Genomic DNA, 25,661 nt, shown 5'->3' with positions numbered 1-25,661 from the left:
CAGCCCACTGCAAGTGAATCTCCAAAGTGTTGCTATCTACTATGACACTGAAGGTCTTGATGATTGCCCGACCTGTCCCATTAGCTTCTTTTGCAATATTGAAATCCTCAACACACTCTTTCCCTACACATGTAAGTGGTGGCTCAATTTAACTTTTAGCTTCAAGCTCAAAAGTTTGCATGCTAGTATAATAATAGTTAAAAAGAGCAACAGGAAACTATTTCTTAAACGCAGTGAAACACAACCTGAATAAACACATCAAAGAGGCGCCTTCCTTTATTACATCACTGAATATTATCTCAGCAAAAGTGAGGGTTCACTGTATAATTTTCCATTCCGAAGACAGAGGCCATAGTATGTAAGCGAGAGAGGGCTGAGACGAGCAGTCATGTACAATTCAGATTAGAATCGAAAGCGCTGGATATGGAGAGCACATTTTTCGCTATGTATGGGTGGTCTTCGACATCCATAAAGTAACCAGTAGAACTAAATGCCCATTTATCTTCATCAAAAGAATGGTAATCTGATGCTCCTTGATTGATAGTGTCATCTTGATACTCATTCCCATCAATGATCATCTTGCATGGCCGCCACAGTTTATAAAACAAGTTGTGATCTGTAAAAGTTTCAAAACAAATATACAATCAGTTAGAAATAAGTTAAGGACAATATATATAGATAGATTCAGATTTTCTTTTTAAAGGGAAAAATGAAAAATCTTAAGAGAATATATACTCACTTTCATGTATCCCAGAGCAAGGGTTGTTCCTCCTCAAACAAGATTTTATCCTACAAGAGAAGAAGCATGTTCAGTGAAAATAATTAGCAAAGTTGTCTGAATACAGGCTTACTGAAAGTGTAAAAATCTTACGAATTGTCATCTGTTGATGAATAACTAGATACCAAATTCCTTCAGGCATAAACCATATGATCAATTAGTAACTAAATCCAGGTGATTGAGAGAAATAACACCTGATAAATTGAATCCTTACGCAAAGCCTGTAAAACAATCGCTTGGTGCATGGGGTGCGTTAAAACTGTTGTAAGATATATCACTGTAACATTGTTTATCATAAGTGAGATATGCAACACAGGAAAGGCAATAATTAATTATTTAATAAAATTATTTTAATTAGCATAACATACATGCGAATTAGAGTACTTGTCAACATCCAATCTGGTATTGCTCCAGTTAGCTTGTTATAGTTAAGGAACCTAACAAATGGTATTATTCAGTTCGCTTGCACAGAATTATAAGAGGATAAACAGTACATTGAGCAACTTGGAGTAATGATGGATACTAGAAACAGAGTCAAAATGGTATATCAGAAACAAACTCACAAATATTTAAGATTCGTTAGGCTTTCAAAGTTGTCTGGAATCGGTCCAGTCAAGCCATTATAACTCAAGTCTCTACAAATAAAATTATTGTATTAGCACAATAATGTCACTGTGATTTTGAATTAAAAAAACATTGGATCACAAAAAAAATGCATGCAGTAGTGGTCCGTGAGCTAAATCCACAAGATTTAATTGAGTTCTTAATCTAAATGGTTCAATTTTGTCCTCACACTGGATATGTACGTACAATTGTTTAATTTAGTCTTTGGTACTTAACTCCATGTACATTAGTTGTCATTTATGGACGTCATTATTCTAAGCTTTACTTACCCCATGTACTATGACCTCCGAAAGATCCCATATGTGAGGTCAAGTACACCTTATTCCTCTGTTTGTTCAGATTATATATATATATATATATATATATATATATATATATGTATCAAAATGAAATTATATATATTAGATATTATTTATTTATATTTTAATGTAAAGTATAAAGTATTTTGACAATTGTTTTGTATTCAGTTATTCCCTATCAATTTAATAAATGTGGTATATCCACTTTTTTTTTTTTAATAAAATGAATAAGTCATAAATTTAATAAAAAAAACGAATAAGGGACAAAAAAATGGTATATCCACCTTTTCTCAAAATAATAATAACAATTATTATTATAACTATAATTATAATTAGTATAATTCATTAAGAGAGTGACAATTTATTTATTTTTCAAGTGAAATATAACTTTCTTCAAATCCCAATTACTACTGGCAACCAATCACATGTTCCCTTATTTCGCTCAATTCCAATTACTTTGTTATATTACCCAATTATTTTTTTGTTGTATATATAATGACCTTGTAGTTCATTCATAAATTACTATCTCTGTGACTCTGTCACCTCTCAAACAAAAAAATAACTTCTTTCTCTCCAAATTAGGGGTTTTGAGTTTCATGCATGTTGAACTTACTCATTTTAAAGCTAGTTTTTTTTTCATTTGCTTTTCAAATTTTATAATTATCTTGTAATAATTTTCTTTCTTAATCAATTTTTTTAATAAAAATAGATAAGGCATAATTTATTAAAAATATAGTACAAAAATAATATAGAAAAAAAGATAACATACCACCATTAGAAAAACATCAAAACAAGGAGGAATACTACGCTTCCACTAGTGGATGGATGGGAGAGACGGTAAAGATCACTAAGAAGAAAAAAAAAATCCATTTTTAATCAATTTTGTAATATATGTATTTTCATAAAAAATGGGGAAAAATTTTGGCCAAAGTAGATGTCAAAGAACCATAGGAGATAAAAATCTCAGTTCTCTTATGGTACTGTTCTGTTTTTACTTATTTTAATTGAAGTGATTTATCCACCTTTAAAAAAAAAAATCTCAATTGTTTTTTTAACAAGCAGGCTTCCTACCCCTCTTACTTAGATTATCAAGGAAGAAAGGGATAGCTGACATATCTCTTGACATGCCAGATGCTAAGAGAATAAAGTCAAAAGGCTCTATCACAACAATCAAGCACAACTTAGGTAGTGTTTGTTTCAAGGGATTTGGAGTTACATGTAACTCCAAATTCCTTACCTTTTTAAAATCCGGTGTTTGTTTTGATGTATTTCATTTTTCATGTGCTTTTGAAATCCCATCATTGAGGGATTTTGGTTTACGGTCAAAATGACCGTAAAACCAAATCCCGGGAGTTCAAAACCAGTATATATGTGTCACACCCACCCCTTCTACTGAGGTAAATGTGGCACCCATCAGTTAAAATTCTCTTTTAACTGGAAACTGACACCCTGCTTTAAACAAAATCAGATCTATAAATCACAATTTACAACTTCACACCAACTACAGGTTCAAATACATAAATACCATGAATACAATAACTCAAATTTGCGGGTACAACCGCTACAAGATCACAACACCAATGACAAGAAATAAAGAAAAGTGGGGGACCCACTGCAGTCCCCGGACTCAACCCCGACTAGCTCTATAGTCGATCGTGAATCTAGGGTCCCCGCCCTCCTGCAATTTACAAATGACATTCGATGGCTCAGTAGTGGCTTAATAATTTTCAAATACTTAAATACAAAGTATATATAAAATATATAAATACCAATCCCGCTTTCAAATAATTTTTCCAATTTTTTTCCAAAATACTGTAATTCTAGCAAAATACAATCTTTAAAGAACTCTTGAAACATAAATTCAACATAAATCAACATTAATTTGATTTTTCTCTAAAACACAATTTTTGTGAGAGACCCGCCTCATCACAATCTCAAAAATAACATAAATCTCAAATTCAAAAATACAAAGAATACCCAACACTCACCCAACATAACATGGTCTAGAAAACTCTCTAAACCTTCGCCGTGGCACTGGGCGTTAGGTTCAGAGCCGTCAAGGAACTCACTGTCCCTTAACGCCGACCCATCTGCTCAGCCCGGCCACCACTCTGCCACCCGACGAATATCCGGCCGTGGCTCTGCACTCCCACCCTGAACCGCCCTCGTAGAATCAACACCCGTGTCCACCACGCCACCTCTAAAGGTCGGCCCGTGGGGACCCACTATCGCAGAGGTGGCCTAGCCCAGCGTCACCATCAAAAACCATCAAGTAAATACGAAAGAATAATACCATCCAGAGTAAATCATAACACGTGATCCTTTTTCCGGACAAGTATTCACATCACGAAAATAACCATTATTTTCCACAAAGCCAATGTCAAAAGTATAACAACGCATAACGCCAAGAAAGCCTCGGATCCACGATACCATTCCTATACTCGTGAATGAAAACCAATTCTACTAACAATGCCGATAAAACATCTTTTAATATGCTCACATGGTTTTCGCAAAATCACTCCAAATCAAAGCATATATACCCATCAAAAATAAATACAAGAATTGAATAATTAAATCACATATACATGTATTTTTTTACTATTCACAATACGTGATAATTATACAAAACGAATGTATCAATACGGTTATCACGAACATCAATGGCAAAACAAATATACGTGATATTTCAACTATATATGGAATCAAACACTGATAAAAATGAAATACTTAAACATTTATTTCCAAAAATATTAGCCCATTAAACAATTATTTCAAAAATAATAATAATTAATCAATTATTTAAAATAATAACATCACTAACTCACTCGTGTCCTTGGGTTCCTCGCTAGACCCCGGAACTCCTCCTGCTGTCTAATCAACACCTAGTAGGATAACATAATAAAAAAATAAATAACATATTTAAACTCAAAAGAAAAATACAAAAAAATAATAATCAACTCTATTGGGCCCACTCACCCAACTCGCTCAAACCTCGACTCAGATAATCAAATCGTCTCCAATTGCACTTAGCCCAACTCAATTCTGGGCTAGCACCATTATGAACCAACCCTGAACCAACCTCAATTCCATTGAACCAAACTCAAATTCACTGAACCAAACTCAATTCTTATTCAAAATCTATTGAACCAACTTGGTTCAGTCCAAAAATCCTTAACCCAAATCAATTGAACCAAAACCTCAAACCATCTCAACTTGATTTGATCAAACCCAACTCAACCAAACCAATTCAACTCAACCCATTTCAATTTGGTTAAAACCCAACCAATTCAATCTAACCATCATCATTAACACCTTAATCATCATCATCATCAACTTAATTAATCAAACCAAACCCTAATCTCGGTGCTACATGAATTCGCTACGTAAGAAACCGAAAAATCTCATCCTCCATTCAGTTTGAGATTCATCATAAATACAATGATTTTTCAACACAAATCGAAAGTGAATAATCATCTATAATCATTAAACACGTTTTTCCTACTCAAATCCATAATTATTTTTTCATCAAATCCATCAAATACACATATATACATGCATACATACACTCATTCATCAAAAATACACCAAGAAAAGTTCTTCACCAACTAAAACTATCCCTCCCATGAGCCTCCTCCCAGCGATCTCCCATCCCCCACCTCAAATCTCCCATTTTTCTCCTCATTTCTTCATTTTTATTTTTATTTTTCTTCTCGGGTATCATGTAGCAAAAAGCATTGGAAGAAGATTTAACAATTTCTCAAACCCTAGATTTTTTCCTCTAAAATTACATTTTCAGCCAAAATTCACTTTCAATCCCTCCAAATATATTTTCTTACAAAACAGTCCCTGAAAAACTCACCAATGATCCCTGAATTATGAAATAGTATTCTCAAAAGGTCCTTTCAAATTATTCAATGATCCCTGGATTATAAAACAACATTTCAAAAAGATCCCTTCATCTTACCTTTCAGTCCTTGGTTTTTTCAGAAACATTTTTATATCAATCCTTTTTAATTACTCTTTAACCCAAAAATCTGTTATAAACTTTCACATTTAAGTCCCTTATTCTTTTTCACTGTGGGTTTCTCAACAAAGATTAATCGTAGAAAAACCCTATCGCAACTCGTAGTAATACCCCTCAATATATTTTCTAACAGTTATCCACAGGTTCAGGGTATTACAATATGCATATGTATATATACATATATATATATATATATATATATATATACAGAAATCTATATGTATACATATACATATATACACATATACATATATACATACATATATACATAAATCTATACATATACACATAAATCTATACATATACACATACACATACACATATACATATACACATACACATACATACATACACATATACACATACACATATACATATATACGTATATGTATACACATACATATACATATATATATATATACATAAATCTATACATATACACATGCACATATACATATATACACATATATGTATACACATACATATACATACATATATTTATATATACATACATGTATGTATATACATTCCCTAGATATACCTATATATAGTATGTTCACATATATAAATACACATATATATGTATATATATAAATATATATATGTATATATACACAAATATATACATATACATATACATATACATATATGTATATATGCATATACGCAGACATATCCATACACTTATACACATGTTTTCCAATTCCAGATTTACAAATTCTTCCAAACAAACATAAAATCTTATAATACAGTAATTCCAGTTACATCCAACCAAACACAAGATTTGACTGCACTGTATTTTGAAAGCCAAGTATTTCCAGTTACATTGTAACTAGAAATCCACTGCATTTAGAATTGCATCCAACCAAACGTTACCTTAGAGTTTTTTGGGGCTCTTACAAAGGGAGCGAGCGACCTTGAAGATTTGGCTGCCCTCCTAGGATCATACTTGCTATTTTGAGTTTTAGTCCATCCTAGGGCGCTATGGCATCTATCCTCTTATGATGGTGTTGTTTTTTCCTTTGATGTTAGGGTCAGTTTTATGTTAATCTTTCATTATTAGTGGAAACTCTATGCTTGATGTATTGTTCTCCTGGTGCATCTCTTTTGATTTGTTAATGAACGTGGTCCATCCACTTTTTTAACCAAATAAAAATTAAAAATTAAAAGTACCCATTGGTATAGATCCATCCTCAATGTTGTATTTTTAATGTTTGTTAGTAGATATTTAAAAAATAAAATATATAAAAACATCAAAAATGAGAGAACAAGCTTACAACTTTTGGAGCATTGTCATATTCCCAATATAAGTAGGTATCCCATTAGTTATTGACATGTTCCTCAAAACCCTGTGCCAACCATAAACCAACATTTGATATTTAAAAAGCATACAAAAGCAACATTTATTAATCAATTAAAAGGAAATACAGGGAACATAGGAAACGAGAGTGGAAATACAAATCAATAATATTTTATCACCTTCTAATATTTCTGGTTGCTGGACCACACTAGGAGGCAATCAAACATTTGCACATTTGGGATCACTTCATCAGTCTACTCCAATCTATGACTAGTTAGTTGCCTTCTGTTTAAGTTGTTGGATTGTTGCATTATTTATCTTAATATACATATTATACTTGGCTCTATACCAAACTAATAACTTCTACGATTATCCTCCAATTAGATTAAATCCATCTCTATGTTTCATTAAAGGTCAATTCTGATCACAAGCTTCTGTAAGAAATGGCCATATATATATATAAAAGCATACTTGTGTAGAAAAGACTACATACAATGGCTGCAGATTTGTCATGTTCTGCAATGCTGGAAACTTTCCATCATCTCCCTTTAGGTTAGAAACTTCCCTGAAACATAAACACACTTTCTAACCAAAAAAATACTGAACAAACTACTTCATTGAACTAGAGCTCAATAAATCTTACAGAAACCGTATTTTTCCCAATGTAGAGAAGATGGGAGGAAAAGGACCTTCCAGGAAGGTGCCTTGTATATGTCTGCATTTAAGCTCAAGCTTCATGTCTAAAATCATTTTAAAAAAAATTGAAAATTTGCACAAAATCAAATGTCTTTCATTAACATCTCACTCACAATATTTGGAGTTCTGTCCAGTTTCCGATGAAACCAGGTATTTCACCACTAATGGGATTACCACTGATTAAGCTGGGGAAAAAAATAGATTTATAAGAGAAGCTTAATTATTTAGAAATGTTGTTGGATATAATGTGAAGCATCTACTGATTCAAGCACCATACGAGAAGAATCACGTATAAAATTCATTTACAAATGCTTGTGCTGGGCTAATAGTTTGGATGAACAATAAGATTGAATAGTAATGACTTACAAGTTAACCATGCTTTTGAGATTGCCCAGTGATTTTGGCAGGCTATTGGTGAAGTTATTTGATCTAAGTTCACTGCAAGAAACAACATCATTGTCGTAAAATATTTATGTGAAGATCTCATAATTGGGAAAAGACCATGCAAGAAGACTCAATATATATTCTCTCAATAGTGTCACATGCTTCACATTCTCTTTGTAGGAAGGTCCTGTATTGTTGTGAGTGGACATATCCAGCAGGGCACAGTACTCTCTGGATAAGGAAATCAATCTCCAAGACTGTACATGTACGGGCGTGTTTACATACACAGGTACTGTATACAGGTGGGTTCAAGAGCGTGTACCTCTCAAGAATTTAATTTGGTTTGAACAGCACAGCCTTCAACACGGACTTTTTGAAGCACATGTATCTTTTTAGATGAGAACACAGCCCATAAAGGCCCCAATAGGGCATGTTTGTGTATCTTTCTGTGGAAACCTGGCCCTAAACACAACCATAAGCACGTGTGTTCAGGCCCCGCCCATACGTTAGGACATAAAAATCCCTCTACATTAGTTGAAGGAAAACAAAGGAAAGTGAGAGCAATTGCAGACGGAGGCCTAGGATTGATCGGAAAACTCCAAAAAGCTTGGTTTGTTTCTTCAAGCTACTAAAGAAGAGAAGGAATGAGTTTGTTTTCATGCTTTGTAAGCCTTTTGACAATATTTCTTTTCTTGTTTGTGAAGCCCGTGGTAGATCTACTCTTTATAATAACCTAAACTCCTTATTTTTCATATTATAGTGCAATTTTCTCATCAGTCCTGCCCATGGGCATAAGCTGTGAGTTGAACCACGTTATTTTCTTGTTTTCTTATAAAATTGCTTGTTTGCCCCATTCTTTCTTGTGAGTTTGTGCAAGCATATTAGCCCTATTAGCTGCTCTTAATTTCAACATATATAAATATATATACATAGAGAAATCTAATCCTGATCCAGTCTATGGCACTCAAAATTACAATAAGATTTTTTTTTTATTATTTTGAATTGCATGGTAAAAAGTAAAAAAATTTATTGACGCAACACCACCAAATCTCATAACTAGGGCTAGTTTAACAATTCCAAGTATATCATAATTATAATATAAGCATAACAACTACATCGCCTAATTATTTTCTCTGGGGGTGACACCTATACAACGTCACAGGTTAATTTTATCATAGGTCACTTAACTATGGTATTATTTCATTTTGTTTATCGAATTTCAATTTATATCAAAATGGTCACTCATCTTCAATTTATTTCATTGGCAGTTACCTGATTGATTTGGGAACCAAATAGCTTATATGACAGCTGAAAAATCTGTGTTAGCTTCCGTGTGACACATCAAGCATCATACTTGGACTATACATATCACAAAATTTGAAAATTTTTGACTGTCACATCATATATTTGGTTCCCAAATCAATCAGGTTGATGTAAATTGAAATTCGGTTATCAAAATGAAACAACACCATAGTTAAATGACCTATGAAAAAATTAACCCAAAATGTCACTTAGATTGTATAAGTTTATTAGATTGCGGAGAGAAAGGAAGTACAACTTTGAATCAAGTTACTTTACAATGATCTCATAGTTGCTAGTTAGAAGCAAATTAACCATCTTCACCCAAAGGTATTTCTTTCAACCCTCTTCTTTCCCATTTTCTATACAATAGGAACAATTTAGTTTAGCATGTGGTATCAAACCGATTTTGACAAGGACCATAAGGCATAAAGCTAAATGCTTTTCAATAATTTGCTCTCTTAAAGCAAAAATGATAGTCCTAATCGACTAGTGTTGTAGCGAAGACCTCCGAATAGATCCACTTCTTTTTTTTTTTTAATAAAGTGAATAAACTATTGATTTATTATAGATCCACTCCTTAGGTCCCATTATATTTTTCATAAAAGTTATTTTTAGGAATGTTAAGGGTATGGAAATAAGTACTAAGAGATTCCTAGTTAAGAGCTTCCTCGTCCGCTCCCATGCTGGAAGCTTCCAAGAATCAAACCCGATGGATCTATGCTACCTAGTCCACTTAGAGGTCAATTAGGCTTCCCAGCCTCAACTCTGTCAATGACATCATGACTTGGGGGTTTTCAGGCCATATAATTATTAATTGGAACTGCTTGGTTTTTCTTAGTAAGCTGATCCATGCCTAAACTTTCTACCCCACATTGGAATTCTCTAACAAAAATGATTACTCCTATTAGCTTTATACCATTATATATGGCCTGAACTAACATCTCCTTAAAGGTGATCAAGTCAGATTTGCACCATTTGGGAACTCAACCCTTTCCCATAGGTTATTTATGGAGAGTTTAATGCATTTTTTTCTATGATAAGAGTAAATGTAGCCCAAATGTGGAGGACATTAAGTGCTTCCAATTGTTGACCCATAAGTACTCGACCTTATTGATCCTCTATTTTTTGGTTGGTGCTTCACTAGGATCAATAGTTAATATGATCCAATGTCACAGTTGCTTGGCTATTTTCACGAGGTTGTCTTGGGTTTGGCAACCACACACTCCAACCTAGTACTTTCCATTTTGAAAAGTCTTAGGTGTTGTTTGGATCAGCTTATAGATGACCCAAAAGCACTTATTTTATAAGTTAAGTGCTTATGAGATTTAATATTGTGTTTGGATGGGCTTTTTTGAATAAGCTCAAGCTGTGAAATAAGCCCAAATACAGCTTATTTTATAAGCTGCCAAAGACCAGCTTATGGAAATAAGCTGTTTTTTATAAGCTATTTGGTTAAGTGCATATACTAAAATGCCCTCAGTCAATCCAGTAAAAGGACATTTTATTAATTTATTGATGTAAAAGTACTTTTCAAATAATCATCCAAACATTTTCACAATTACAGAAGTGCTTCTGAAACTAATACATCCAAACAAAAAAATATGCATAAGCACTTAACTTATTCTAAAAGTACTTTTTCCAAAAGTGCTTCTAGAAAATTAAAAAAAAGCACTTTTTTTTAAAAGCCAATCCAAACAACCCCTTAGTGTTGTGTTGAGGTTTTCTAACTCTTTTCTAGATTTGGTGGAATAAGACTCATTAGGCCAGGTGTGGTGCCTTTGTCTTCTTAAAGAAGTTGACTCAGCTTAAGATTAAAGCAATAAGCAAAATAAGTTGACTCATTGAATTTGAGGCTTGTGACACAATCAAAGAAACCATGACCTTGTCAAACCCAGAATTAGTAGAAGCCTCTTACATTTACAACTCGGAAACCCCTTACATCAGTAGGAACTCTACTAGAAATAGTAATCTCGACTTACTTGGCTTAGGGAGAATGATTCCAACACTAGATTCTTCAACCTAAATGCTAATGGTGAGTGCAACCACAATCATGTCCCTCATCCGTCACAATAACTCATGGGTTAAGTAAGAGGATTATATTACGGCCATGTTCTTTGACCATTCCCACAAACAACTTAGCACCAATTGAGTGTTTTGTTTCAAAATTAGCTAGTATAACTCTTTGCTCTAAAGGACGAGATTGATTTATCTACGCTCAAGGTACTTTTCTCGCCCAACAAGTCAAGAAAACAATCTTTGACCTTGGAGGAGGACGGATGCTAGGAAAAGGAAGAAGGCCTTTAGGCTTGGTGGCTTCCCAAAGTCCTTGTTTGATGACAACTAGAGCATCATCCAAGGTAGGGCCTTCTCAAATTTTGCAATGACTTCTTTTGAGGTCACGCTAACCTTAAGCTTGAAGAATCAATTAGGCAAGCATTGTTCTCATCGCTAAAATTGGCTCTCTACGTGCAACTTCTAACTACTGGCCTATTATCCTTATAACTCTTATGTCAAAATCATTTCTAAGGTACTAGCTTCTACGTTAAGGAAAGTGATGGCTGACTTTGTCAAAGAGAGATGCATTTCTGACAACATTGTCCTTAGGGAGGAACTTATCATTAGTCTTCAAAATAGCAATATTCCTGACCACATCTTCAAAGTGGATTTTATCGAAGAACCTCCCCTTACTATTTACTCTAGTTGTTGACTTCCTGATTATCATTCTCTCATATACTCAAATATGGAGTGCTCTTTAGTGTATCTCATAAGCCCTGGGTAAAATTGTATCATCTTTGATACACTAATGGCCTACTTATCCTGTCAACTAGCAATAAGACCTTAGAATCACATAGCTTATTATATATATATATATATATATATATATATATATATGAAGGTATCCTAGCTTCAAGATTAACTTTGGAAAAAGTTGTCTTTTCCACCTAAATTTAGCTATCTTCTTAATATCAATCAGGCTTCAACTATAAACTATTCTAGAGGCCTCTCCCCTTAACTGCCTTGAAGTCTCCATTCTAGAAGGTGTCTTTGATGATAGGGCTGGATGTAACTCATCCTTTCCAACCACATTTGCCTTTTCATGTGGAAAACCAAATTTGTCTTCCTTGGAAGCAAACTTACTCCCATCAACTTAATATTTTCCTCGATATCGATATACTACATGGATGTTAGTCCTCAAATTACTTGAATAGATTGTTTAAGGTATTTATAAGATTCAAAGTGATTTTCTCTAGTATGGGTTTGGCCTTAGTCCATCTCTTTTCTACTTAGTGGCTTAAAAATCGTATATAATCCCACATCTAGGGTGGTTGGGCATCATTAACCTTTATGGCATTCAATGTGGCCCTTCTTGGTAATTACTAGTCGAAGATTTGCTCTAATCAACGGTGGTGTTGGTCGAGGGTAATTAATTTCAACTACTATTAAGAAAGTTCCCCTGGAACCTCCAATGTAATCATTTGTATCAAACTTTACAATGATTTCTTTGAAGGTATGGCTAACCTAGAGCGAATGAATTGGGTTAATATTGAACTTATTCCCAAAATGATTTCTCCAAAGTGCTCTAATGACTACCGCCCTATTAGTCTCCTAAATTCCTCCTATAAAATCATCTCAAAAATTCTTGCCAATAGACTAAGTAGGGTAATTAATTCTTTGGTAGACGATTCTCAATCGGCTTTCATCAAAGGTAGATGCATAGCTGACAACATAATTGCATCCTAGGAAGTGATTTTCAATCTTCAAAAAATGAAGCTTTTAGATCATGTGTTCAAAGTAGATTTTGCGAAAGCCTTTAATTCTCTAGACTGGAACTTCCTTCTAGATATCTTATTTGCTAGAGGGTTTGGGTCTCGTTGGATTTCTTAGATTTCTACTATTCTTAACTCTGCCAAGGCAAGGATTCTGGTTAATGGCAAGCCACATGGTTATATTCGTTGCAAACAAGGTCTCAAATAGGGTGATCCTCTTTCCCCTATGCTCTTTGCCCTAGCACCAAACACGTTAAGTGCAATGGTCTTGCTTGTGCTCCACTCAAAGGTACTTGTAGGAGTTCCAGTTGAACCCTCAGATAATATTTGCCATCTTCAATATGCAGATGATCTTATTATTTTCTCTACAAGAGAACAGGATGACGTTAGAATTATTAAATTGATCCTTTACCTTTTTGAAGGATCCTCTAGACTCACAATTAACTTCTCTAAGAGTTGTTTGTTTTCAACTAATTATGAATTCCAATCAAATGCTTCCTCAGCAGCAATTCTAAACTGTAATAAAGATTGTCTTCCTCTTACTTACCTTGGGGTTCCACTTTCTAGTAAGCTCCCTAGGAGACATAATTGGTTAAAACTAATTCTTATGGTTTGGGCAAGGCTCATGTCCTAGAAAGCTAACTACCTATCTCTTGGGGGTCACCTTACTTTACTTAACTATGTCCTTTCATCAATCCCAACGTACTAGATGACAGTATTTCAACTGTCATCTTAGGTAATTAAAGAGACTGACAAGGTACAAAGAGACTTTCTTTAGAAAGGACCAGAGTTAGGCCCTAAGGGCTTCCGACTCATTACTTGAAAGAGGATTTGTAGACCTAGGAATATGGGAAGATGGGGAATTCTCAATCTAAAAGTCTTTAATCAAGCTCTCCTAGGAAAGTGGTGGAGGAAAATCTACTATGGTCAGAATGGCTGTTGGTAAAAAATCATTCACTCCAACTACTTATCCAATGGTCCTCCAAGATCATTAATTCACTCTTTACCCAGGAAAATTTTTTTTCCTGGGCAGGAATAACTCCGATCTTACCTTCCTTCCAGCTCTACACCTCTATTATCATAATAAATGGGAATTCTACTCTGCTTTGGCATAATAATTGGCTAGAAGGAAAAGCACCTAAAGACATTCAGCCTAACATCTTTCAAGACTATAACTTTACTTGGATTACAGTTAAATAATTCGCTGAAGGCCTGTCTCTACAAGAAACTTTCTTTCACGCATCCACTCCATCAAAAAGATTACCTTTTCTCTCTTCTATTCCAGAATGTTCTAACAATCAAGATGATTTAAAGATTTGGAACCTAGAGAACTCTAGAGCTTTTTCAGTTCACTCTTTTTATAAATTCCTAATTGATGGGGGCCTTAGAAGTGTACTGTACTCTCAGTTCTGGAAAAATGAATGCCCGAATAAATTTCCCTATTTTGTTGGCTAGCAAGTGAGGATAAAATTCTCACTCTAGTCAACCTAGCTAAAAAAGGTTACAACTTTCAAAATGCAACGAATACCTATGTTCTTTGTCACAAAGACTCGGAATCAGTAGATCATGTCTTCCTTCAGTGTGAAGTTTTCGAAAGAATATGGGTGTTCTTTGAACAAATCCTAAATACACAACCACATACTTATCTTCTTTTTAAAATTTGGACTTCTTGGATCCTATCCCTAAATGTTCAGCAACAAGTCTTGTGGGGTCTAATTTCTAAAGTCATTTGCTGGAATATCTAGCTCAAGGGAAATAATCTCTTGTTTAAGTCTCATTTTTAGCATGTTTCATCCATTACTGCTAAAATTATTCATATGCTTCTTGCCTGGATTTCTGCAGCACAAGACCTGCTTCTTCAACATTTACCCTCGGATTTAGTGTAAAAACTCAAGCGCTCTCAAGACTTCCTAAGCACTCGGTCAGCTGAGAACAACTCCGCTACGGCCTCTTCGACTAGTAAGTGAATCACCCCTTGTTACGCCTACCCTTGTAGCTGGTGAAGACCTTTGGTACCTTCTGGAGATCTTCGTTTTTCCCAATTGTGGTTTTATTTACTGTTTGTTGTTGTTTTGTTTGCAAGTTTGACTGTAAACAAATTTTGGGTGTTTCATCACCTCTAGTGATAATTGCCTAACTTGTCTATCTGTTGGTTTTCCTTTCTTGTTTTTAGTAGCTATTTGTTTTTCCTGTACTTGTTTTATTTTCTTTGAATAAAACAGTGGTTTATCCTGGGCATGCACTAGCCTCGATCTTGCCAAGATCATAGTTGTTGTTTTGTTACTTTCTCCCAACTCCGATGGTTTGAGAATTTAAAGCCTTGCAAGCATAGATAAATCTTTCAGCCACTTCCTCAAATATGATAAGCTAATATGCCCCTCTTTGACCTCACTATCAAAAAGGGGCCGTATCCTCTTAAAATTATAGGTCATATATTTCGGTATTGCGCATTTGATGCTCATATTTGAAACCATTTTGGACAACTAGCTTCCTCTCTTCAATTATAGAGGTCCCTATTTGAAGATAACATGGGAGCTAGCTATTTTTCTAGACAATGTTCTGGAACATCTAGTTAGAGCCAAATAATCTCATTATTAATTACTGCACCGCTCCACTTCATTCGGTATTTATCAAGATTAACCTTATGCTCTTTCTCCAATTTTCTATGGCCTTTAACTTAATTGAGAACTAGCTAGAAATCTTTGGGTCCACTATCAAGCATAACCTTGACTTATTGAGCTCCTCCTTTAATGTGGTGATAACGCAAATATCATCATGGATTGGCGTGGAGACATATGAGACTCCCTCTAGTATTGCTATCTATGAATGGATGATTTCTCCTGCTTATCACACCAAGAGTTTCATTTTTTTCTTCTATTACTTAGTTGTATTCTTATTGGTCATACACCTAATCACCTCTACTGGTCAAGTTCTATTGTTTTTTTAATAAAAATAGTGGTTTTTCCACTTATTTAAAAAATAATATAAATAATAAATAATATTGCTTTTGGAGAATTCAATCAAAAGAGCTCTTCACCCAGCCATTCTCTTGGATAGATCTCATCCTTAGGCTAAGGTAGAAAAGTCTTGCTGGTAGCATGATTCCTCCAGAGAAATAATAATATTCTGGACTTGCACATTAGCTGGGGATGGGGAGTCTTCTCCATGATCTCTGGTCTGGAGGTGGTGATGGCGGTGGAAGAGGAGAAGGTAAGCAAGGAGCAGCTGGTGGTGGTGATGGTGGAGGATCAATCGGTGACGACAGGGCGGCCACTTCTTTGGCGTCCAGGGCGCCAACATCGCGAGACTCTGTGATGTCGTATGCTCAAGCTATTTCCTCGTCGTCCTCGGGTGAGCGTCTACAGGTGATGACGACGATTAGCAAGAGGCCGAAAGGTGGTGGCTTCAGGCTCGTTGGTACGAAGCGACCGCATTCTCCGAGAAGTCCGATGTACGGCCGTTGCTTCAGGACTTCACACTCGACGGTGGAGTGTAGACACCAAGTGGTATGTTTGAGATGCTAGGGAGTAGGACACCTGGCGGCCAGATGTTTGGTGGAGTTGCGTTGCAGACCGGGTGGGAAACGGGTTCACATTCACTAGAAGAAGATGGCCATGCAGGAAGGTAAAGAGGAGACTCTAGAGCAGGTGATGTCTAATTTTGTGAGAGCGTCGAAGGTCCAATGTGTGGCGAAGACAATAGGGCGGGGTAGGAATCCGTAACCTCACCATGTAGCTCTATCACTCCCACTTACACAGGAGGTAGTTGAAATTTGAGAGGATCTGGCGAAGGTGGTTGTGCTCTCCCATGTGGATGGCTTCGTCAACGAGTCAAGTATCCTGGAGGTCGCTTCCTCCATCATCAATCTGGAGCTTTCAGGGCCATTACACCGTTGAATGACAGCATGTTTTTGGTGCCATTGAAGAACAGAGAAGTCAAGGAGGTATGCAAATTGGGTGAGTTTAAAGTGGCAACCAAAGACAGCCCTTGCTCTCTTAAACTAGCTCCTTAGTCGGCGAAGATAGGGACTGATGGACGGGCCTCCGGCGAGGGACAATGGATGCATATTTGGAATCTACCCCTTCATGGATGGTACCGGGGTATCACTAAGGAAGTGTTGCGTGTGGCGGGTGAGCTAGTGGCATTCTCGCAGGCGACGGTGGCACACAAATAATTTATCTCGGTGCTGGTTAGACGTAGAGCCGGCATGTCTCTCCCGCTAGAGATAGATTTTAGTTTAGGGATGAGGAAGTATGTAGTTTTGATCACCAGTGAGCGGGGGATGTTGCCTAAGCTCCACAAAGGTCTGGGGAAGTATGTTTTGGCAGGGGTGGAGTCGGATGCGAGGATTGGTGGTTCGTCGGAGCGTCGCTTCACTCACGAGATTCCAGCAAAGGAGAAAGGCAAGAACCAAAAGTTGACTTCCTATCATGTGGTTGAGCTCTGCTCCCGACCTAGCGACAGGAATGTGGGCCCCGATTAGAGGCCTGCGGGGGTTCGCTTCCCGACATCCAGGGAGGTGAACTGGATTGATAATAGAACGGTTCCATAGCTAGCGGTGGTCGAGCCTAGCTCTCACGCTGGTGATGAGGAGAACGCTCATCGCCGACAGACTTCCGGCCAACGGACCGCTAGACACTCTGATGCTCATGTTCGGACCGGAGGTTGAGAGGAGGCTCGATCACCCAGGAGGGTGGGTGTTGTCATGTCGATGGTTCTGCGCTCGAGACAAGGACGTGTCGAGCAGTGGCGGGTTAGACCTCTAAGTAAGTATGCTCCTGCGGTGTCGACAGGTGGCGAGCGGAGTTTACGCAACGTGGCACCGTCTGAGGTAGCAGTCTCTGATGTGGTCCCGTTTGACATAGCAGCCTCCAATGTGGTCCCGTCCGAGGTAGCAGTTCCCAAACTGGCGTTGTCGCATGGTCCGCCAGCCGAGGTTCTAGCTGAGCGCCACATGGAGGGTATGCAGTCGTCTATGATGGTCCCCCCATGCAGGAAGCACACGATGTTCGTTAATGAGAATTCTGTGGAGTTGGATGTTGGGCTGAAGCTTCAATTAGGCCAGGTAACGGAGATTACTAACAGGGATGCTATCTCGGAGGATCCTTTGTTAATCTGTGAGGTGGGCCAAAAGTTGGGCCCCAAGGATGACTCAATGGGCTTGGGACCTGGTTTGGAGTTGGATTCTGAGTTGGACCCGGATCAGAAGGTTAGGCCTAATATTGGGCCGGATATGGAGGCTGGTGGGCAAACAGTGTTCACTGTTTTGGTTGGGCCTATTTTTGCTAGGCCTCCAGCTGGGAATAACTCGGGCTTTTTAGGGGTGGACTTTAGTAATGAGAAATTCCCCCTGATATTAGTTCCCCCTTCTGGGTTTCAGTGGTAATTCTTAGCAGGTTTGTGGGCTTTGGTGCCGGATCTGGTTTTTACTACTACCGGTGTTGAGGGTCCAGAGGGGGAGCTGAAGGATTTGGAGGGGATTGATTCTCAATCCACAAATGGTGCTTTGCCTGACCATATTTCTGAGTCGGATGAGTCAGTATCTGAGTTTGAAAAGAATCTTCGTGAACTGTTACCAGACCTTCCTATTGGGAAGAACTCTTACACTTCTGATCAACTGATGGGCACCAGAAAAAGCGGGAGACCAAAGAAACCTCCCTTGAGGTTTGATGAGGAGGTGGAGCCACCTAAGTCCACCAAAAAGAAAGTGTGATGCGGGGAGACTTTGGAAGGTACTTCTCTCAAGCCCCTACTTATTTCTGATTAGTCTAATGAGCAAATTGCAAATTATTGTGGTGCATGTGGTGTTGATTTTTTTGATCCTGTGAATGTATGCATTGATCATATTCGCTTGCTAGAACGCTCCCGATCTGTTAGGGGTGTGGCGGAAACCTCTGCGGAGGTCTGCGGTAACTAGTTGTTGTTAATGAATATTGTATCTTGGAATGTTAGGTGTCTAGGTAGACCGAGTAAGCGGCTCTTAGTTAAAGATTTTATAAATTTGCATTTTGCGGATGTGTGTTGCTTACAAGAATCTAAGCTGGAGGTGATTTCTTCGAGCTTATAGCGCTAGATTGGGGGTAGCCGACTAGATCACTTTGAGTTCCTCTCGGCTAGGGGTTCGGCGGGGGGCATCGTGGTGGGGTGGAACAGTGTTCTCTTCATTGGTAAACTTGAAAGTGTGGGCTCGTTTAGCATGGCCATTGAATTTTGTTCCAAATTGGATAACTTGACCTTGCGTTGCACTTCAGTTTATGGCCCGAATGTGCGCTCCCATAAAGTGGCGTTCTGGGAGGAGTTAAGGGAGTGTCATGATGTTTGACATGGGTCTGTTGGAGCCTCCGGCTGTCAGTCGTAAGTTTACCTAGACAAATGGCCAGGTGGACCCAATTTGGGTGAAGCTTGACCGCTTCCTTGTCAACTATGCCTGGGTGAATAAATTCCCGAAAATTCTGCAGAACAGCCTCCCTAGGCTGGGTTCTGATCACGTGCCAATCCGGCTGGAAGTAGGCATTTTTTGCTTTGTTTCTAGACCTTTCCGCTTTGAATTGGTTTAGACTACTACGGATGGTTTTATGGAGATGGTAACTAAGTGGTGGACGAACATATATCCGAGTGGATGTGGTGTTTTTGTCCTGGCCAAGAAGGTGGCTGGTCTACGGGGACAGCTGCGACATTGGGCTAAATTTTCTTTTGGATCGATCAAATTAAAAAAGTTGGCTCTCCTTCAGGAGATTGAGGTGTTAGATATTGCCAAAGAGACGCGGCGCCTCTCGGCGGTTGAATCTAGGCAAGAATTGATTCTGATTGAGAGGCTTGAGGAGACCCGAAAACAAGAAGAGATTTATTGGAGACAAAGATCGAGGCTACAGTGGTTGAGGGAGGGCGATGAAAATACTAAATTCTTTCATGCTGTGGCTAATGGGCGGAAAAATAGAAACTTCATTCCATGCTTACAGCATGGAAGGACTGCTTTGTCTAGCTCCAAGGACATCGGTAGGATTTTCATAGATCCCTTTCTTCAACAGTTTGGCATGAAGCGGACTTTGAGGTTAAGGGTGGATATTCTTAAACTCTTGGATCACAAAAGCCATGTCAACCTGAAGTTCCTGGAGCAGCCTTTCAGTTTAGAGGAAATCAAGGAGGCCGTGTTCGACTTAAGGGGGGATAAAGCCCTGGGTCCAGATGGCTTCCCAATGCAATTTTTTAAGACCTTCTGGGATACTATTAAGTTGGACCTCCTCAGGTTGTGTGAGGATTTTTATTTCGGTAGGGCAAACTTAGAGCGTATCAACTCGGATAATATTATCCTCATTGCTAAGATTGATTCCCCTGAGTCTCCGGGGGATTACCAGCCAATCAGCCTTATTAATTCCTCACTTAAAATCTTATCGAAACTGCTGGCCAACCGTCTGAGCAAGGTAATGAAGGATCTCGTTGACCCTGACCAATCTGCATTTTTAAAAGGGCCGCATCCTGGACAATATTGCCACTGCTGAAGAGATGCTCTTCAGTATTCATAAGCGAAGATTACAGGGGCACATCTTGAAGGTTGACTTTGCTAAGGCTTTTGATTTGGTCGATTGGGATTTTCTCTTGGTACTTTTGGTTGCTAAGGGATTTGGTGGCAGATGGGTTGGTTGGATTCAGATGATCTTACACTCTTCTAAGGCAAACATTTTAGTGAATGAGTCCCCCAATGATTACATTCGTTATCGGCGTGGTTTGCGACAGGGGGACCCGCTTTCCCCGTTGTTGTTTGTCTTAGTCACGAATGTGTTAAGTGCGATGTTTTCGCACGCGCTTAGGTCTAAGGTGTTAATCAGCGTCCCTTTGGGTGATTTCGGGAACAAGTGTAACCTGCACTATGCAGATGATTTACTGGTGTTTACTACGGGGGGAATCGAGGACCTCCGGGTTGTTAAGCTGATCTTGCTCCTGTTTGAGAGCATGACGGGTTTGGCTACTAACTTTGATAAGACCTGTCTTTTCACTAGTAAGATGGGCACTTTACCGAAGGATAGGGCTGCTAAAACCCTTAACTGCGGGGTGGGCTTGCTACCTATCAAGTATCTGGGAATTCCTATTTCAGGGAAACGGCCCCGGCATCAGGATTGGGAAGGGCTTATCCTTAAATTTAGAATGCGTCTCTCCTCTTGGAAGGTTCAACATTTGTCTCTTGGAGGTCGTCTTACTTTGGTGAACTCAGTTCTTTCTGCACTACCTACATTCTGGATGTCTATATTCCGACTTCCTAGTTGGGTTATCAAGAAAATTGACCGGATCAGGAGAGACTTTCTTTAGTCGGGCCCTGACCTTGCCAACCCGGGATGTAGGTTGGTTAGTTGGAAGAATATTTGCCAGTCATGGGAACAGGGGAACAGGGGGGTTGGGGTATTTTTGGACTTGCACAACTTCAACATGGCGCTCTTAAGTAAATGGAGATGGAAGTTTGCCACTAATTCCAATTGGTGTTGCGCGCGGGTTATCAAATTTAACTATGGTCCCTCGCATTGGAATTCGCGAGGGGGCCGTATCTCATTTTTCTGGAAAGGGGCTTTGTCCTACTTGCAGGCTGTTAGAGGTTGTAACGGCGCAGGAGCTTGCCTCGGGGGCTGTGATGTTGTCGACTAATAATGGGAGTGGGGAGGGTTCGTATAGATGGATGCTTACTGGCAACAGTCTATTTTCAGTGAAATCTTTCTACAATTTCCTGAACGATAGTGGATTGCGTTGTCCGATTGCGAAGTTCTTCTGGAGCAACACTTGCCCTAGGAAGATCAACTTGTTCAATTGGCTAGTGTTGAAAAATAAGGTTCTCTCTCTTGAGAATTTAGCAAATAGGAGATGCAACAAGCTACCAACGGCGACCTGCGTACTCTGTCATTCTGCTACAGAGTCTGCTGACCATCTCTTCCTGCAATGTGCTTTTGTTTCACGCATTTGGAGTTATTTTGTTAATCTGCTCCAGTTGCCTGAGCCGCCTCCCACCATGGCCTTATTGTGGGACTCGTGGTGGACGTCTTTGCATCCGACTGTTAGAACCTTGTGTGATTTAGTCATTAAAGCGATTGTGTGGAATGTCAGGCTATCTAGAAATGATTGTATCTTTAATGACATGTTCTTGCCTGCTCATGTAATTACTCTGAAAGTTGACCACATGCTTCTTTTCTGATTCTCCTCTTTTTCAGTGAGCAACAAGGAGAAATTGGATGATTCGATGAAGACTTTTCGCAGGAGCCTCGAATTTCTGGGACCTCGTGTTGGGAATCCGGAGGGAGTTTTAACATCTGAGGAGACTCCTTGTCCGAGCACGGGCTAAGGCTCTTTAGCGGGGGTTGCTTGGTTTTGTTTTACCACTTCTAGTGGATTAGCTATGTAAGTTGTACATTTTTTATTTCTAATGAATGTGGTTTATTCACTTTTTTTCATCAATCAATAGTTAATAATCCAAAAGAGCAAACTTGAGTGATTTTTGTGGATTTATATATATTACTCACACTGTTCCCAATCTTGATAGATTGCCAAGAGTCTCTGGAAGTGAACCTTCAAGCAGGTTAGATGCCAAATTTCTATGAAAAAATAAATTAAATAAACATAAATAAAGGAAGAAGTCCAAATTAAATGAAATGAAAAAGAAAGCCAAGGAATTAAGAAACGCATACATGAATTGAAGGGTGGCGATTTCGCCAAGCTGATCAGGAATTTGTCCAGTAATGCGATTCCCCCAAAGGTTACTACAAATTAGAGAAAATATTTGTAAGTTCAAGGGGTTTGGATTACAAAAGTTGCATGCATGCAACTTACAGATTGATAAGAGGGAGTGACGCCCAGGCAAAAGGGATAGTGCCATTAAGATAATTCAAACTGAGATCGCTGTCAATTAAGCAAAGCATGGTAGTTAAATTAACGAGCTAGAAAATAATTAATGGTATGATAAAGTGAGTACTAAGAAATAACTAATTACATGACTTGGAGGGAGGTGAAATTAGAGAACTCATCAGGGAGAGAACCAGTAAGATTCTGATCAGGGAGGATAATGTTGATAACATGGCAATTGCCGATATCGCATCCGCTACACATGACACCAATTGGCTTGGCCGGGTTGGTTTGGTCAAACCAACCGGAGGTCCCATTGCATGGGTTTACCGTGAAGTCCCAATGCATCCTCCACCTCGCCCCAATCTTCTTCAGTGCATCCACTGCCCACCACCAAACTGTTAGTGACCCCTCATCTTTTGTGTTCATTGTAATTTAAAAAAATAGTTTATATCATCTATATTATTAAACAAAATATATTCAAACATATAAAATGATTTCATTTGAAAAATTAACTTTTTTTAAAAATTAGTTGTAAGTGTATTAGGACAGTTTTTCTAGAAAAAAAAATTAGATAAATCGCATATTTCATTAATGGGATAATTCTAAAGTGACAAAAGGAGGTTATAAGAAAAGGTCCTTTCAAGGCTTTTTATTTTTATTGTTTGATGTTTTTTTTGTAGTTTGGAGAAGAAGTTTGGTAAAGGTTCACTTAATAAAAGAATTTTTTTTAAATAGATAAAACACAATTTATTGAAAATAAAAAAATAAAAAACTATTTAAAAATCTATTAGCTAGTCAACCATTGGATAGCCCAATGGTTTGACACCAAAGTGTAAAAGGGGAGGTCATGGGTTCAAATCCCTCCTCCGACAAGATCTGCTCCTCGATCTGCTCATATACTCTGCTCACCCCGGGATTCTTATACTATTCTCATACATCGTATATACATCAGTATATCCCGGGTTTTCAGATCTTGTTTGAGATCTGCTTTATATTCATATAAAAAGACGACTTGTCGCTATTATTCAAAAAAATCTATTAGCTAAAAAAACTTAAAAATTGTCATCTTAATCATATTTATAACCACACACATAATAGATATCATCTAGCTTGCACCTTGGCTGGATTTTTTATTTTATTAATTTATTTATTTCACAAATACGATAATCACAATAATCAAGGGCGTGCTCACAACTAGAACTTGAACATCCAACTTTATTCCTCACCTCGCAGCAGACTCTCTACATGGGATCTAGTTGAAATTTTTTCTAAAAGTTATTTTATTATATATCTATTTCTAATAGATGAATCATAAACCAATTAACAAAATAAATCAGTAAAACATTCTCCATGACCAAGTGGCCATGGGTGAGAACCAAAACAAGAACAACAAAAATAAATAAATAAATAGTTATTAAAAGTTATTGTTAAGAATTAAAAAAAATTATTTTTTTTTATTTTTTTTTAAATTAACTCTCCCTCCGTTGTTATTGGAAGGAAGTTTCCCACATCTTTATTTTTCCTTTTGAGTGCCTCCAAAAAATTCTAAACCCCTTCTTACCAAAGGAAGACATCTTTAATCTCTCATCCCTGGAAACTACAAGAGGTTTTTTTTAGACTTATTTAATTTTTAACTGGGAGTAAAGAGAAATCCTCGTATCACCTAACTATTTTTTTTAATATAAATAGATAAATCATAATTTATTAAAAACAAAAGTTAAATACCGCCTAACACTATGTGAGTGTGAATGTGGAGCCAGAGAGTCAAATTCCTCTACCGACAGGACTAGCAACAATGTAAAATTAGAGTGGGTCAAATTCCTCTACCGGCAGAACTATAGCAACACTGTAAAACCACTCTAATTAATACATCATATATTGTATCTATTTATCCCTTTGATAATCTCTTTATGAGGTAGCACTTGTAATCTTTATAAAATATATATATATATATAACAACTTATCTTAGCCATTATAATTATTTTACAGAGTTTTTTTTATAAAAAGGTGAATAAATGATGAACTTGTTTTTTAAAATAAAAAAAAAGGACAAAGGAAAACAGAAGACAGTTTTTTCTTCAATAATATTAAAAATTTCATGAAATTATATAAAACTACAAAAAGAAAAAAGTTTCTGAACTTTCTTGGTGTGCTGAGAGGCCTGAGTTCGCAGTGCGATAAGAATCATAAGATCTTTTTCTCCAGGCACAAGTGGTTCAACAAGGAGCATCATATGCAAAATATATGATCTCATGATCATTCTAGTCATACATATGTCGTGAGAGGACTAATTATGTTGTCCGCGTGTGATATAATCTTTTTATCCCAACAAGAGTGGTTTAACAAGAAAGATCATATATTAATATATATGATCCCATAATCAATCATATTATATCATGTGAACAATGAGAATGAAAATTAAAAATCAAAAAGGTTAACACTGCACACCTTCACTTTGAGGGAGAGTTTGGGCCTGGCAATGGAGAGTCTCAGAGCAGCTCCAAACCAAGACACAGAGAAAGAGAAAGAGTGGAACAAGTCCATGACTGAACCTCATCTTCTCCTTTACATATCTTTTACCTCTATTAGAGTAAAACCATCATCTTGATTCTTCAGTGGAGACGTGCATGGTTCGTTCCTATTTAAGCATGTTCACGCCATCCAA

General features: G+C 37.5%; 1 protein-coding gene across 1 annotated transcript; it reads right to left on the bottom strand.

Moving 5' to 3' along the window:
- Positions 1-386: 386 nt before the first annotated feature.
- Positions 387-25,661, bottom strand: LOC120251438 (probable LRR receptor-like serine/threonine-protein kinase At1g53440). The gene is made up of 16 exons (XM_039259958.1): positions 25,445-25,661; positions 23,142-23,376; positions 22,982-23,050; positions 22,840-22,911; positions 22,675-22,746; positions 8,088-8,159; positions 7,835-7,906; positions 7,669-7,740; positions 7,519-7,590; positions 7,003-7,074; positions 1,342-1,413; positions 1,147-1,215; positions 993-1,055; positions 872-910; positions 740-789; positions 387-616 (listed from the first exon to the last, which is right to left on the bottom strand). Exons 1-16 carry the CDS (start codon positions 25,551-25,553, stop codon positions 387-389), a joined length of 1,440 nt encoding a protein of 479 aa, XP_039115892.1. The 5' UTR covers positions 25,554-25,661.

The sequence above is a fragment of the Dioscorea cayenensis genome, chromosome 20, assembly GCF_009730915.1.
Source record: "Dioscorea cayenensis subsp. rotundata cultivar TDr96_F1 chromosome 20, TDr96_F1_v2_PseudoChromosome.rev07_lg8_w22 25.fasta, whole genome shotgun sequence".
In the NCBI taxonomy this organism is placed as follows: domain Eukaryota; kingdom Viridiplantae; phylum Streptophyta; class Magnoliopsida; order Dioscoreales; family Dioscoreaceae; genus Dioscorea; species Dioscorea cayenensis.
The sequence above is the reverse complement of the archived record's forward strand: the minus strand, read 5'-3'. Positions and strand labels throughout refer to the sequence as shown.

Coding starts and splice junctions, on each gene's coding strand:
- LOC120251438 (XM_039259958.1), bottom strand. CDS start 25,553: ATGAGGTTCAGTCATGGACTTGTTCCACTCTTTCTCTTTCTCTGTGTC. Junction 7,591..7,668: donor TTGGGAAAAATACGGTTTCT/GTAAGATTTATT, acceptor TTTATGTTTCAG/GGAAGTTTCTAACCTAAAGG. Junction 617..739: donor TTGCTCTGGGATACATGAAA/GTGAGTATATAT, acceptor AAACTTTTACAG/ATCACAACTTGTTTTATAAA.